The 15,436-nt window shown below is 33.9% G+C and overlaps 1 protein-coding gene across 1 annotated transcript; it reads right to left on the reverse strand.

Annotated features, from left to right (window-relative positions):
- Positions 1-7,261: 7,261 nt before the first annotated feature.
- Positions 7,262-10,446, reverse strand: LOC105974872 (uncharacterized). Its single transcript, XM_088819834.1, has 5 exons — positions 9,989-10,446; positions 9,631-9,914; positions 8,392-8,471; positions 8,284-8,327; positions 7,262-7,534 (listed from the first exon to the last, which is right to left on the reverse strand). The coding sequence occupies exons 1-3, from the start codon at positions 10,278-10,280 to the stop codon at positions 8,406-8,408; spliced, it is 642 nt and encodes a 213-aa protein (XP_088675960.1). The 5' UTR covers positions 10,281-10,446; the 3' UTR covers positions 7,262-7,534; positions 8,284-8,327; positions 8,392-8,405.
- Between the last annotated feature and the right edge of the window lie 4,990 nt (positions 10,447-15,436).

A 15,436-nucleotide genomic window follows, 5' to 3' on the forward strand; every position in this document is an offset into this window, starting at 1 on the left:
TTAAGGGGTTTATAATTAATAACAAGTCTAGGGACACCTCTTTCTTGTTCAGAATGTTTATTAACATAGAAAGCAGTACAAGACCATGAGGACTGAGAGGGAGAAATAAGTTTTTTGTCAAGAAGGGATTTTATCTCCTTTTTACATAACTCCAAATATTCAGAATTCATTTGACAAGGTCTAGCCTTGGTAGGAATATTTTCTTCTTTAAAATTTTCTTCGTAGGGAAGGGAAACAATATGTTTCTTTCTTTCCCAAAAAGCATTTGGAAAGTCATTGCATATTTCAACAGAGAAATTATTATGGATAATTTTAATCTTATCATGTAATTTGGGATTTTTAAGTTTTTCATCAATAGATAAAAAACTAATTTCTTCTTTTAAAGAATTAATATGAAATTCTTTTCTGTCAATATGCTCTTGTAGTTCATTTAGAACTCTTTGTATAGGTTTTGTTATAAACTCAAAAACTATAGGTTTTCCTTCAAAAGTACCTGTGAGACCTTTTGAATTAACAGAGGTCAAAGGATATATTTGATGTAAAAATGGGAGACCAAGAATGAGTTGGCTAGAAACGTCTTTGGCTAAAAGAAAGATGGAAGGAATACAATTTTTATCCTTACAAATATAGACTTTAGGAAGTTTATAATTTATGTTGAGAGGTTTTCCACCAGCATGTGATAGGGAATGAGAAGTTTTATGAAAATATTTTGTATGGATAAGACCTTCTTGTATAATATTCAAATCAGCACCACTATCAATCATGGCAATAAATTCTCTTTTATATGTATTATCAATAAGAAGGATAATTCTAGTATACCATTTATGGGATATGATCATAGTAATCGTGGAAAATGATTCTTTTCTAGGGATATTTCCTCAAAATTTTCCTGAATAATATTTTTTCCTTTTTCAATATCAGAGATACGATTATTAATGAGAGAATTTTCTATTTTGAGTACTTTAATATCGTTTTTCAAATTATCAATCTCATATGATAAATCTTGTATAGTAATAGTATTATGATTAGTATATTTATTTTTTAAAAGCTTATTAACTTCTGCCATAGAATAATATAGATTTGAAGGACGAACATAATTATCTTCTGCTTCTTTAGAAGTAGAAGGTATATCTTCCATCTGATCAATAATGCTTGTTCTTAAATTTGGATCTTTTATTCTTTTTAGGAATTCTAAAATATTGTTATCAGTGAGGACATTTATATTTAAATCTTTAAATTGTGACATGAGTCTATAAAATTCATCATTATTATCATTGGTGTTATTAATATGATTAATACAAGATTTTCCTTGTTTACAATCCTCACATTCTTCCTCTGAGAAGATGGAGTCATTGTCCATTTTCTTATTAGAGTTTTCAGAAAAATCAGATTCATAGTCTGTTTCAGGATTATCTTCTGACTCAGAATTTTAAAATATAATATTATAAATTTCTTCTTTTATGTCATCATTGATATCAATATTTTTTATTTTTTCTTTGGCCCAACATTGATTAGCATAATGGCCTGGTTTGCCACATTTGTGACATATTAAAGAAGAGTTTCTTTTAGATTTTTTATTCCTTTTAAAAGGATATTTTTCTCTTTCTTTGTGTTTATATTCTTTTTTAAATTCTTTTCTTTTCTTGAATTTTGTTTAGGATCTCTCTCTCTTTTTTGGAAAGAGAATTCCTTATTATTGAACATTCCAAATTGAAAGAGAATCCCACCATCTTTTCTGTCAGTATTGTTAGCAGTTTTGCATACAGTACTATACATGAGCATACGATGTGCAAGAGTAAAAATATGCTTTTCAGTATTTCCATCAACATTCCATTCATAAATACTTTTCCCATTATAACTATTTGAAATCATATATTCTTGTTCTTCATGAAGAACATCCAAAGGAGTTGGTCTGTTATAATAATATTTATTATGAGTAGGCTTGTCAGCCCATTTCATTTTATTAATCTCATCAATATTATTTGTATCATCATCTAAAGCAGAAATGTTAAAGGCTTTAAATTTTTCTTCTATAAAATTTTCAAGTTGAGAAGCAGAGTTTTTAAATTTAAAGTCTCTGACTTCAGGAGGAGGCTGGATGGAAGAGGAAGCAATGGAAACTATATCAGTTTCCTTTCTAGTTTGTATATGAACATCCGGTTTAATTTGATTTATAGCAGAAATTATTCTTTCTACTCTATCTTGTAAAGATATGATTTCTTCACCAAGAATAGTTAAATAAAGGTTGGTGAAGTTTTGTTTTCAAAAAGTTGATTTATATGTCTTGTAGTAATTTGAAGCATATCATTTTCAAGTAATTTTGAAAAAACAGTAAAATTAATTTGTTTGTTATTCTTTTCTATTTGAAAAGCTGATTGCGGAGGGAAAACAGATTTTTGTATTTGTCCTGTTTGAAGCTTATAATCTCTTTCAATAACAGAAATGTATTCTTTGACAAATGTATTAAAGAACCAAGGAACATAATATATAATTTAATTATGCTTTTCACAGAATTCATAAAAACTATTAATAAAGTATTCAAACTCTTCTTTAGAGAAATTTTTTAAATACCATAATCTAAATTCATCCCATTTGGGATCATAAAATTCTTCATTAATCTGTGCTCTTGCACTAGATCCTTTAGCAAAATTGATTTTTGGGTTTAAATCCATAAATTATATTGTGAAATTCATGTCTGATAATGTATCAGTTTCTTTAATATTGTGAACAATATTATTTCTGTTTATTATAATTTCATCAATATGACTTTCTTTTTCAGATCTCATATCTTCCCTTAGACAAGAAGCAGAAGCTCTAGAAGTTTGTGGAATCTCCACATTATAGTCAAAAGGTAAAATGTATGAATGACTCGAACTAGATCTATGAAGAGAAGGCAAATATTTTTGCCGATTTTCAAATTGTATGTGTACAGATCCTTCATTAGTCTGAACAATATTTTGAAACCTATCATTTATTATAGGATTTCTAGGAATAGCTTGTTCAATAATCCAATTATCTGGAAAAACAATTTCTTCCCATTTGATAGATCTTCGAGTTGTAATCTTAGATTTATTGTAATTGGTTTCTATTAGAATAGTTTCATTGGCATTTTTATCAACTCTTTTACACATAGGATTTAAAGTAAAAAGAGGTTTATAATAAATTCTATAACATATGCATATGACTTATGTTCCTTGTATATAATTATACCCATGTGTTTTAACATCTAAAGTTAAAGCATCTAAGATGTTTACATCTGAAAGAGATAAAGAAAGATTAGGATAAACATCAAAGTAGACTGGGCCATGTGCCAGACTGGATTGTATAATTCCCACAAGGGATTGTTTCCAATTTAGATTCCTGCCATCTCTAAGAGTAGCAAGGAAACTTTCAGGTAATCCTTCAAGAGTTAATGGTCTGAAGGCAATTTGAACACATCCTATATGAAGAAATTTATGGAATTTAAAAGGAATTAAGTCACTTTTATTAAGTAGTCTTATAACCATTTCTTCATCATGAAGAGGAACTGATGATTCAGTTGTTTTAACAACTTGTCTAAGACCTATTTTTTCAAAGGTTCCTAATTTGTAAACCAATTTTGGTTCGATTTTAGGGATAGTCCACTTATTGAGTAGATCCAGGTTATCTGGAATGTCATAATCTTCAATTATACTGTTTTTAACAGTATTTTTCATTCCAAAAATATTCATAAGAATATTTTAATATATGTGCCAGATCAAGAACTATATTTTAAATATAATAATTACTCCCATGGTATTATTATTATTATTTATACATTAAATTAACTTGTTTCATGTCTTATGTGACAGATGGAACTCAAAGGCACTTATGCGAACAGTTCGTGCTGAGGCCGAGTAGCAAGAGTGGGAGCGGATGACTATGTCTACACGATGTAGTAGGGAGATAGAGAGAGCTGTTGTAGTTGGGACATCGTTGCGCATGCCGATGCCGATGTCGGGCCTTCCCATGCTATGGAGGAGGAGGAGACGTGGACCCCGTTCATGAGATCGAGGTTTTAGGTCGTGGAGGTCGAGCACGGGACCGTAGAGGTCGTGGTCGTATCAATCCATTTGTGCTGGATGGTACATTTCCGGATGGCCCGCTGGACCTCATTTTGATTCCAAGTTTCAAGTCGCACGTAGCGGCATACATTTGGAGTGGAGAAGTAAGTTAATTACTTGTTTTAATTTTAATTTTTAATTGTTATATCTTATATTTTAATATTTTAATTATTTAATTAACTAATATATGTTCTAAATAACTAATTGTAGGAACGTCTGGTGGGATGAGTGGATTCCCAAATAAGCTCCCTAACCCAATTCAACTACGATACGATTGGAGATGCCCTGGCCTCCTTAGGCATAAATCTCACTGCAGACAAGCATTTCGAGTGGATGACCGGTTTGTACCTCCTAGCCCGCTCTTTCATACAACGCATAGATGGTTAGTTATTGTTTGCGTTCGTGGAGCGGTGACAGCCGGAGACACACAACTTCCATATGTTGTGTGAAGAGATCTATCACTCTCCACGATGTTCAGCTGATGTTAGGTGCTCAGGTGGAGGGATGGGTGGTTGCTCCTAGGTACGACGTGGACACAGAGCAGGCAAACTGTGTGTATTCATTGTTCGAGATTATGAACCTCGAGCTTTATGAGATTAACGAAGCATGGAAGCATGGTGGCCCCACATGGAGGATGCTACATGCACAACTTCTGATGCCCGACACGCCCATGAGACACCGAGTAGATTTATCTGGTGTTTCATCTCAGATCGATTTTATTCTCAGAGAAGACGTGTGATCGGGTGAAGCCATAGTATATGCACATGCTCGAGGGTGTCGAACCTGATAGTGTCGGCACGTATTCGTGGCGTTCGGCATGTTTGGCCAATCTATACATGGAGTTGGGTATATGCAGCCGAGCACAGTCGAGGAGCTTGGCCTATTGTACCATCCTTCTTCAGATAAATTGATATGTTTTATTTAAAAAAAAAAATCATATTTTTTTTAAAATTAATTTATTCTATTATTTAATTAACTGAATCTTCTTAAATTAAATCTCGCAGTGCTGGATATACGAGTACTTCTCGAAGTTTCAGCCCCAGAAGGAGCGCGATCGGTGTCGTGACTTCCAGCCTCGATGCAAGATGTAAGACATGCCGCCAATAGCGGGATCGGTCGAGCATATTCGAGGGTTACTCGATAATATGACTGCGGATGATGTAAGTTATTTATTTACATGTATACATATTATTGTTTATTTGAATTTTTTTATTTATATTTTATATTTTAACTGTTTAGGTCGAGTGGCTGCCGTACGGTCGGGATATACACGAGAGAATCCCTCGTTCGTTGTATCATGGCACGAACCAGTACATGTGGGTCGTAGAGCCGTATATGTCCGATCATTGCGTACGACAACTCGGGTGCGTTCAGAATATTTCGCGCAACTTGATCTCATCGGTGGAGCCATGTTTATGCGGTCCGAAAGGAAGTACATCATACAAGGTCAAATACCCATTTTTCCGGATGGCATGTGGGACATGCTCGAGGCTCAATCCCTTTCGATTAACAAGTACAAGACGGCACGACAATGTGGAGAAGTCGACGAGCACTACATGGGGTGTTACACCGATCGGGCTCATCTGAAGATCGACAACTCGGATATAGGCCCGCTTGTACCGTACCGAGAGAATGTCAGGCCACCAGATCAGCCGGCTTATTATCAGATAGTACGTGCCTTGTGCCTAATCGCCACGAGCACTGGACATGACTTGATGCAGCAGTTCGCTGATTTACGCGCCGACATTTGAGATATTATAAATCCCACCATCCGATATATTGGCATCGACGAGAACGATGACAACGACGACGACGATGATGGTGGTAATGGTGATGATGAGGTGCAACTGCGTAGGAGAGCGAGGTGAATTTATACTTTAATTTCACATATTCAAAGAACTTACACATAATCATCTCAGTAAGCATATTTTCACATATTTCACAATGGCACATCATTGTCCACACATGAAATGTGCACACATGCAAGACCTTATTTAAACTAAAGTCACGTAGTTTAGTCACACAATCACAAAATCAAGCAAGAGACATAACAAATTAAAGTCAAGAACATAAACCACATATCTTACACATATTACAAAAGTAACTCAAAGTTTTCGGCTATTTTTAGTTACTACTTCAATTTCCATTAATTTAAAGTTCAAACCATCTTTCTAGACTTTAATTTTTCTCTTCTCTTTCAACCATTACAAAATTTCACTTTTTTTACTAGATCTTCACGTGCAAAGTAACTAAGAGTTTTCAATATTAATTATTGCTCTTACTACGTGCATCATCAAGTAATTACTACTTTTCAGTGTTTTTGCATCTTAAACATTTTCTCCAATTTTTTCTTCAAAAATTCAAACCATTAGTACAGTCAAACTAATAGTTTATTCTTTAATTCATATGCATCAACATAGAAGCACTAATTCTAGCAATTTCAATATTCTTCCCCGAATTCGTGGGAAGCTTCGACGAGGGTTTTGACTCGAATTTTTCATAAGTTTACGTTTAGATTATGATTTCTCGTGTTCTTCATTTCGATGCTTCTGTATTTATAATGAACTGAGCAATTTGTTTTAGGAAAATGAGACCTTGTATATATTGAATTTGATATTAGATTCGGATTTGGAGATCATTATCGTAGTACATAGGTAGATTTGACCTTAGAAGCCATCACAAGTCGAAATTCCCCGCTTGTCATGAAAGATTGTTGTTTTATTTATTGCTTCTTTTTAGCATCACTTCTCCCATCGATCATTTCATGGTTGTCCAGATAAGGTTTAGGATAGTAAAATTACGGTATTTGGTAAATTTATGAACTTAATTTATTGTGGATCGATCTCTGAAAATTCTCTATTCTACAAAATGAGATATTGTACACTTTAATATGGATTAATGTCCAAAGTTTTAAACTTGAAAAATAGAACAGTATTTTGTGTGGGTTTAGCATAACGATATGGTAATTTGACAATTGAACGTTGATTTTCAATAATATATGGTAGGACTTTTTGTTTGAAATTTCTTAAAGAATAATGGTTTCAATATGTCAATTTTTCTTGTCGATGTCCTACATACATGAATTTTCAATGCCCTCGTTTGAATTTGAAATAACACTTGCAAAACTCTGTTTATATCCATCCGATTTTATTATTAAAAAACAGAAGAAGAAGAAGAAGAAGAGGAATCGCAAACAAATAAAAACCATTAACGATCATCAATTTCACATGAACTCTGCGGTAGCATAATCCGACATCAAATTGGATGAGAACACACCTGCAGCAGTTCTACATATTCAGACAATCCAATGTACAACTTACAACATTTTGAGACCAATATTCCCAGCCATAAACTATACACGTATATATATTTGTAGAAATTAAATATCGTATCTACTCCTAATAATCTACGTCTATGACTCTATTTCTTTGATTTCCACCCTTTGGATGAACCTGCAGTTCAAATAAAAACACAAACAATAAGTTACAACACCCTCTGTTTGCAACTTACCAAAAAATAAATGTTGAATCTCAGTAAAATTTGAAATAATTGCTTATTTCGAAAAGTTTGTATTGTTAGATTAAGATAAAACTAATAAAGAGTACTAATATCAAATACAACTTTCAGTTATCTACAAAAGTATAATATGCTAAAAAGAAATCATAAAATACTTTTGGGATTGTATATTAAAAATTTAAAACAATGTAATTTCTTTTGAGAGAAGTAAAAACTATTATTTGCAAAAAATGAAGGAAACAAAAACAAATCATGGGGGAAAATACTTATAAGCTGATTTGAAAAACTATTGAACACCATCTAAGTGGATGTTTGCAAAAGCTTTTACAAATAGATTATCAGCTTTTTTTTTTCTTCTCATAACTTATTTTGAAGTGTTTGCAAAATCAACTTTTGCTTTTGTTTCTCTGAAGATAAGCAACTTTAAGCTATAATTTGTTGACCACCCATGACCCTATTTTTTCTATTTAAGTTAATTCTCCAATAAATTTGCAAACACCCCCAATTTTTAGAAAAAAACACTTAAAATCAACTTAACTTAGAATGCATAACTTGTACTTTTAAATAAGCTTTTGCAAACACCAACAAACAAATGACAGCACATGGGTTAATGATTAAATTAAGGCCACTAACAAACCAATTACTATATATTTGTAATTGGTAAAGATTCTTAAGCAATATTTACCTGAAACCTAATTTGTAGGAAAATTGGAATCTGCTGCTGCAGACTATATATATATATATATATATATATATATATATATATATATATATATATATATATATATATATATATATATATATGTATTATTTAGTTCTTGCTTGTTGGAGTATTTTCTGATATCTAGGGAAATTATTCTTGCATGCGGAGACCTGCAGCCATGTGAGATCACATAATTAAGTTAGGCATATATATATATATATATATATATAGTCAAAGGTACAAAATATAAACAAAGCATTTCTGACTTTTTTTTTTGTTTGTTTATTGAATTTATGGATATAATGAATGAATTTATTGAAAATATCAGCATTTGAGCAGTGATGCAGACAACAAGTAACATGTTGCTTGTATCTGACAAATTGTGATGCAATTAATTATATATATATAATGTTTCTTATAATCATAAATCAAACTCTAAATTTCAAGAAAAAGAAAAATGATATTCATCTCCAACGTGAAATCAACAAATGGAACCTTCCTCTATAAATTATCTAAGTCATCTTCATTACAGCGCATTAGTGGACCCTCACAACCCAACTTGCATCCTTAATTATTTTCTCTTTTTTTTTTCAAACTTATAATCAAATTCATGTCCTAATAATCCCACTAAGGAAACAATTAATAAAAATAATGACCATAAAGCAAAAAAACGAGTTTAAAATTGCATTATGTACCTTACCATAAAATGATAAAAATGAGTTTATTGCATTATATATGTACCCTTATGTTATATTGAGTTGTTAAAAATTCCTCATATTATTGATATTAACAAAAAAATTACATTTTGTTTGAGCTAATAGCACAGACCTCCCTGTGTTTTTTCTGATTGTCGAAAAACCCCTTATATTAGAAAGATTAGCAAGAAGCCCCTCATGTTGTGTTTTATAAAGCACATCGGTCCTTATTTTGAAATTTATTGTTAGACTTATGTGACATGATCATACTACCCATACAAACGAAATATTAAGAAAAGAACAAAAAAAGGAACCAAAAAGAATTCCATAGGGTATTTTTGACTTTTTAAGTAAAAAATACATTTCTACTTTAACAATCCGCGCAATCGCGCATGCATTAGTATTTTTCACATGGTTTACTAATCTTTTTAACACACGGGTTTTTTTTAGCAATTAGTGATTACTTAGGGGTAGTTTTTGCAAAATTAAGAGTTTTTTTGTAAGTATTTTGGTAAAAAAAACTTTGTTAACAATAATAAGAAGGACCAATTTTCAGATTTTGTAATAATGAAAGAAATTAATATGAATGCAAAATAAGGGTGAGAAAATGAAGAAGAGAGATGGATTGACTTACAGCTTCAATATCAATTTTGTAAACTAACAGCTTTCTCCTCTCTCTACAGCTGGTCCTATAAGCCACCGCCACGTGTCCAATAGCCAATCCCAGCGAAGAAACAAACACCGCCGCCTCCATTGTTTTACCGTAAGCGGAATTGTCTCCGCCTCCGCCGCCGCTGATTATGAATATGTACGGAGCCTTCAAAGAGACGAACACCAGAGAAGCCGCCGAGCACACGGTGGCCACCGCCAGGTAAGGCCCCCTCGACAGCTTTGGCCCGTCGCACAAACTATAAACACCTAATTTAATTTAAAGAGAAGATCGATCAGTGTTAAAATTATTATTTATATATATAAAAAAGTAATTTAATTACATAATATGATGGCGGAGCGGATGATGGAGATGAGTGGGATATCGAAGAGGGAGCGGCGGAAATCGTAGGTGTTGAGATGGGTTTGAAAGTTGAGGGAAGACGGCGGCGGTGAGAGGGCGGCGGATAAGAAGGCGGAGGGGAGGATGGCGTCGGCGATGGATACAAAAATGGGAGGGGCTGAGAATAAGAGGAGAGAGATGAAGATGGTGATTAATATGAAGAGGGTTTTTATCCATCTTGGTATTATCACTACACAGACTCTCTTCAATGTTTTACCCAATACCATCATCATTTTCCACTACTCTTCTACTTCTACTTCTACAGAGAGAGAGAGAGATCCAGAGAGAGAAAAAAAAGGAGAAGAGGTGGTAAAAAATAAAAAATACAAGGAAAGAAATTAGAGAAAGATTTAAACAAAATTTGGAATTTATATATATGGCCTTTGGAAGTTGGAACTTTACACGACCAACGTATTACTCAAAATAAATATAAAGTATTATAGGATGTCCCCTCTATCACTTATCAATTTTATATTGGGTAATTTTTTATATTTTTTTATGAATGAACCCACAACTAATTATACATGTGTACTGCGTAAATTTGCACTCTTGTATAATAGCTTGAAAATCATACGAGAGACGTAAACGATATTGACTAATCATTTGTGACAAACTCTATCTAGCGACCCTTGGCTAGTGAATTCAAACATGCATCAATTAATACTGACTGACTTGCTTCTTTACGGAACAAATTACCACTTTTATGAAGCTATAGGAGAATAGATGATGAAGGGATTAAAAAAGGATCGAAAAAGGTATACCGTCGTAATTTGGATTTATGTCAAATAAATCTTGTGAATTTAGTAAAAAAAAAGCCTTGTACTAACTCCTATAGATGATGAGGGTTGGTTTCTTGTGGGCACCAGCTCCTGGTCCGCTATCTTAACGGGTTGTTGAGTTACTATGATTTACATTCCTCCATCAAATACTTGTCGGGCTAAGGGATGGGGGCCCTGGGGGTGAGGGATTTCGCCTTTTGGTGCAAGTATCTCCAAGGTCCGGGTCCGCTACCCTAATAACCGTTGAGTCACTATAACTTACATTCCTCCATTAAATACTTGTCGGGCCAAGGAATGAGGGCCATGGGGCGAGAGATTTCACATTTTGGTACAAGTAGCTCCAATTATCCCTATTTGTTTTCTTTTCTTTTCTTTTCTTGGGTGAAAATATAACATTACTTTATGTTTAAGTTGTACTTTTTTACAAAAATAAAATTTATGTTCAAGGAAGGTGTGGGTAGTATTTCTCAAATATGAAGAGTCTATAATGTTATATATTTTAATTGGGTAAGTTGCATCCACCTCTTCTAACTTTGATCTTGTAATACTCACACGTTTAATCTTTTGGCTTATATATCTTCTCCATCCATTTTTTCTGTTCATGGTCTGTTAGTTTTTTGTGTTAAATACACATTTGCTCTAACTTTGGATATGATATAGTAATTTGCATCTACCTCCTCTAAGAGCAACTCCAATGGATGAACTAAATGGGGTATCAAACTAAAAAATTACCAACTATTTTGATATTCAACCACCCCTAGGTGCAAAAATACTCCCTGGAAAAAGAAGTATAAAAAATGTAACCACTCCATTGACCTATCACTATTTGACACGTGACATTTAATAATATAATTATTCATATATTTAAAATTTGATAATCTATTTGATACTTGTGGTTGCAGTGAATTTTTTTTCTAAAAGTATCAAAGTATTATATCAAGTATCAAATGAATGTTTAATACTCCATTTTGATGTATTTCCATTGGAGTTGCTCTAACTTGGGTGTTTTAGCAACATCTTATTATTATTATCTTTTTTATTATTATTATTATTATTATTATTATTATTATTATTATTATTATTATTATTATTATTATTATTATTATTATTTGTTGGCACGAGATTTCTATTTGTGAAGATTGAAGAAATCCGCCATACGTGGAAATTAAAGATTGGCAAAGATTTGTTTTCCATGTTTATTTTGGAATTAATTAGAGTCCTATTTTTGTAATATTGTTATTAGGACTTAGATTTATTTCCATGTATTGTATTCTAGTTAGGTATCTTTTGTATTTATCTAGAATAGAAGTAGAAATCGACTAGGATTCTATTACCTAGTTAAATCGATTTCTTAGGGCCCAAGTTAGGTTTAGGGTGGAGATTTCGTGCCTATATAAGGCCCTCAACCTCATATGAGTCCGATGGAGCTTTAAAAAGAAAAATCCCAGCATAAAGGCTTTGAAGGGTGCAGCCCGTGCTGCAGCCCTGTCTGCACGGCAGGTGTGGCAACAGAACAGGTTTCTTCTACCAGGCCATAAAGAAGATCGGCGTTTCGGGAGAAGTGCTTAAAAGATCTCGGGAGAGGTCGATCCGCCGTTTGAAGGAAGTTCAACATTGGAGGAAGTCCAAGAGTGCGGAGGAGGAATTGCTTTGATTATCAACAAGTTCGAGTCGTGTGCAAGAACGGCGTATCACATAAAGAGGGAGTCTTTAGTGTTTTATTAAGTCCTATTAATGTACACTTAAATCTGAACTAGTTTTGCAAGTCCTCGTGGATGTAGGGTACATTTGTATCCGAACCACATTAAATTGTTGTGTTCTTTATTCTGCTTTTCGTAGATTTATTACTGTGACAACACAACAATTCTGTTACGTCACCTAATGTCGTAACATGTAGTCTGTCTCAACAGATGAGTGGATTTCCATAGGCATTCAAAATTCAACAATTGGCATCAGAGCGGGTCACTAGATATACTTAGTGTCCGATTTTGGGTTTTGATTTGTTTGCTTTGCTTATTGGATGACGTGTGTTCACAAGGAAGGTTGAGACGGAAGTCTATCACGGCATTCACCCAATTCCGCTGCGTTGTAACGTGCCCCGTGATGGGACACTCTGATAGAAGACCAAGACGGGTGAAGAAAAGTGGCATCTCTGTTGCAGGGGGAGTAAATCTCATCTGCAGGGGGAGTTCTTGTTAAACATGGATTCTAACCAATCTATGCCAAAGGGGGAGATTGTTGGCACGAGATTTCTATTTGTGAAGATTGAAGAAATCCGCCATACGTGGAAATTAAAGATTGGCAAAGATTTGTTTTCCATGTTTATTTTGGAATTAATTAGAGTCCTATTTTTGTAATATTGTTATTAGGACTTAGATTTATTTCCATGTATTGTATTCTAGTTAGGTATCTTTTGTATTTATCTAGAATAGAAGTAGAAATCGACTAGGATTCTATTACCTAGTTAAATCGATTTCTTAGGGCCCAAGTTAGGTTTAGGGTGGAGATTTCGTGCCTATATAAGGCCCTCAACCTCATATGAGTCCGATGGAGCTTTAAAAAGAAAAATCCCAGCATAAAGGCTTTGAAGGGTGCAGCCCGTGCTGCAGCCCTGTCTGCACGGCAGGTGTGGCAACAGAACAGGTTTCTTCTACCAGGCCATAAAGAAGATCGGCGTTTCGGGAGAAGTGCTTAAAAGATCTCGGGAGAGGTCGATCCGCCGTTTGAAGGAAGTTCAACATTGGAGGAAGTCCAAGAGTGCGGAGGAGGAATTGCTTTGATTATCAACAAGTTCGAGTCGTGTGCAAGAACGGCGTATCACATAAAGAGGGAGTCTTTAGTGTTTTATTAAGTCCTATTAATGTACACTTAAATCTGAACTAGTTTTGCAAGTCCTCGTGGATGTAGGGTACATTTGTATCCGAACCACATTAAATTGTTGTGTTCTTTATTCTGCTTTTCGTAGATTTATTACTGTGACAACACAACAATTCTGTTACGTCACCTAATGTCGTAACATGTAGTCTGTCTCAACAGATGAGTGGATTTCCATAGGCATTCAAAATTCAACAATTGGCATCAGAGCGGGTCACTAGATATACTTAGTGTCCGATTTTGGGTTTTGATTTGTTTGCTTTGCTTATTGGATGACGTGTGTTCACAAGGAAGGTTGAGACGGAAGTCTATCACGGCATTCACCCAATTCCGCTGCGTTGTAACGTGCCCCGTGATGGGACACTCTGATAGAAGACCAAGACGGGTGAAGAAAAGTGGCATCTCTGTTGCAGGGGGAGTAAATCTCATCTGCAGGGGGAGTTCTTGTTAAACATGGATTCTAACCAATCTATGCCAAAGGGGGAGATTGTTGGCACGAGATTTCTATTTGTGAAGATTGAAGAAATCCGCCATACGTGGAAATTAAAGATTGGCAAAGATTTGTTTTCCATGTTTATTTTGGAATTAATTAGAGTCCTATTTTTGTAATATTGTTATTAGGACTTAGATTTATTTCCATGTATTGTATTCTAGTTAGGTATCTTTTGTATTTATCTAGAATAGAAGTAGAAATCGACTAGGATTCTATTACCTAGTTAAATCGATTTCTTAGGGCCCAAGTTAGGTTTAGGGTGGAGATTTCGTGCCTATATAAGGCCCTCAACCTCATATGAGTCCGATGGAGCTTTAAAAAGAAAAATCCCAGCATAAAGGCTTTGAAGGGTGCAGCCCGTGCTGCAGCCCTGTCTGCACGGCAGGTGTGGCAACAGAACAGGTTTCTTCTACCAGGCCATAAAGAAGATCGACGTTTCGGGAGAAGTGCTTAAAAGATCTCGGGAGAGGTCGATCCGCGGAAGTTCAACATTGGAGGAAGTCCAAGAGTGCGGAGGAGGAATTGCTTTGATTATCAACAAGTTCGAGTCGTGTGCAAGAACGGCGTATCACATAAAGAGGGAGTCTTTAGTGTTTTATTAAGTCCTATTAATGTACACTTAAATCTGAACTAGTTTTGCAAGTCCTCGTGGATGTAGGGTACATTTGTATCCGAACCACATTAAATTGTTGTGTTCTTTATTCTGCTTTTCGTAGATTTATTACTGTGACAACACAACAATTCTGTTACGTCACCTAATATCGTAACATGTAGTCTGTCTCAACAGATGAGTGGATTTCCATAGGCATTCAAAATTCAACATTATTATTATTATTATTATTATTATTATTATTATTATTATTATTATATATATATATTTTTTTTTTTGGATTATGCAGTCCTTTCATCCGATTTAACTTTCGGTTAATGTCTATTATTTTTTGACGTACACAATTCAAATTTTATATTCCAATTAATCAATATTTTTTATCCGACAAATATTACATTTACATATACGGCATGCGATTATTTGTGGATGTAATAACAAGGAAAAAATTATAGTTCTAACAATTTTGAATTTGTTATGAAAAGAGACAAAAAAATAAAAAAAAAACATTAACAGAAGGTTTTTCGATCCATGTGTCCCATCGTTGCCCCCATCTTTAAATATTTGTTTAAAATTCATATATATTTGTCATAAATATTGGAAAATGATGTCCAAGAAGATAGAGAAGATATAAGA

This window comes from Erythranthe guttata, chromosome 6 (genome assembly GCF_056151865.1).
Source record: "Erythranthe guttata isolate IM_541 chromosome 6, IM_541, whole genome shotgun sequence".
NCBI classification, from domain to species: Eukaryota; Viridiplantae; Streptophyta; class Magnoliopsida; order Lamiales; family Phrymaceae; genus Erythranthe; species Erythranthe guttata.

What these genes read in the sequence shown, in the direction of transcription:
- LOC105974872 (XM_088819834.1), bottom strand. Translation starts at nt 10,280, where the DNA reads ATGATGATGGTATTGGGTAAAACATTGAAGAGAGTCTGTGTAGTGATA. An exon ending in CCGCTCCGCCATCATATTAT is followed by an intron (nt 9,915 to 9,988) that starts GTAATTAAATTA and finishes AAATTAAATTAG; the next exon opens with GTGTTTATAGTTTGTGCGAC. An exon ending in ACAAAATTGATATTGAAGCT is followed by an intron (nt 8,472 to 9,630) that starts GTAAGTCAATCC and finishes ACATGGCTGCAG; the next exon opens with GTCTCCGCATGCAAGAATAA.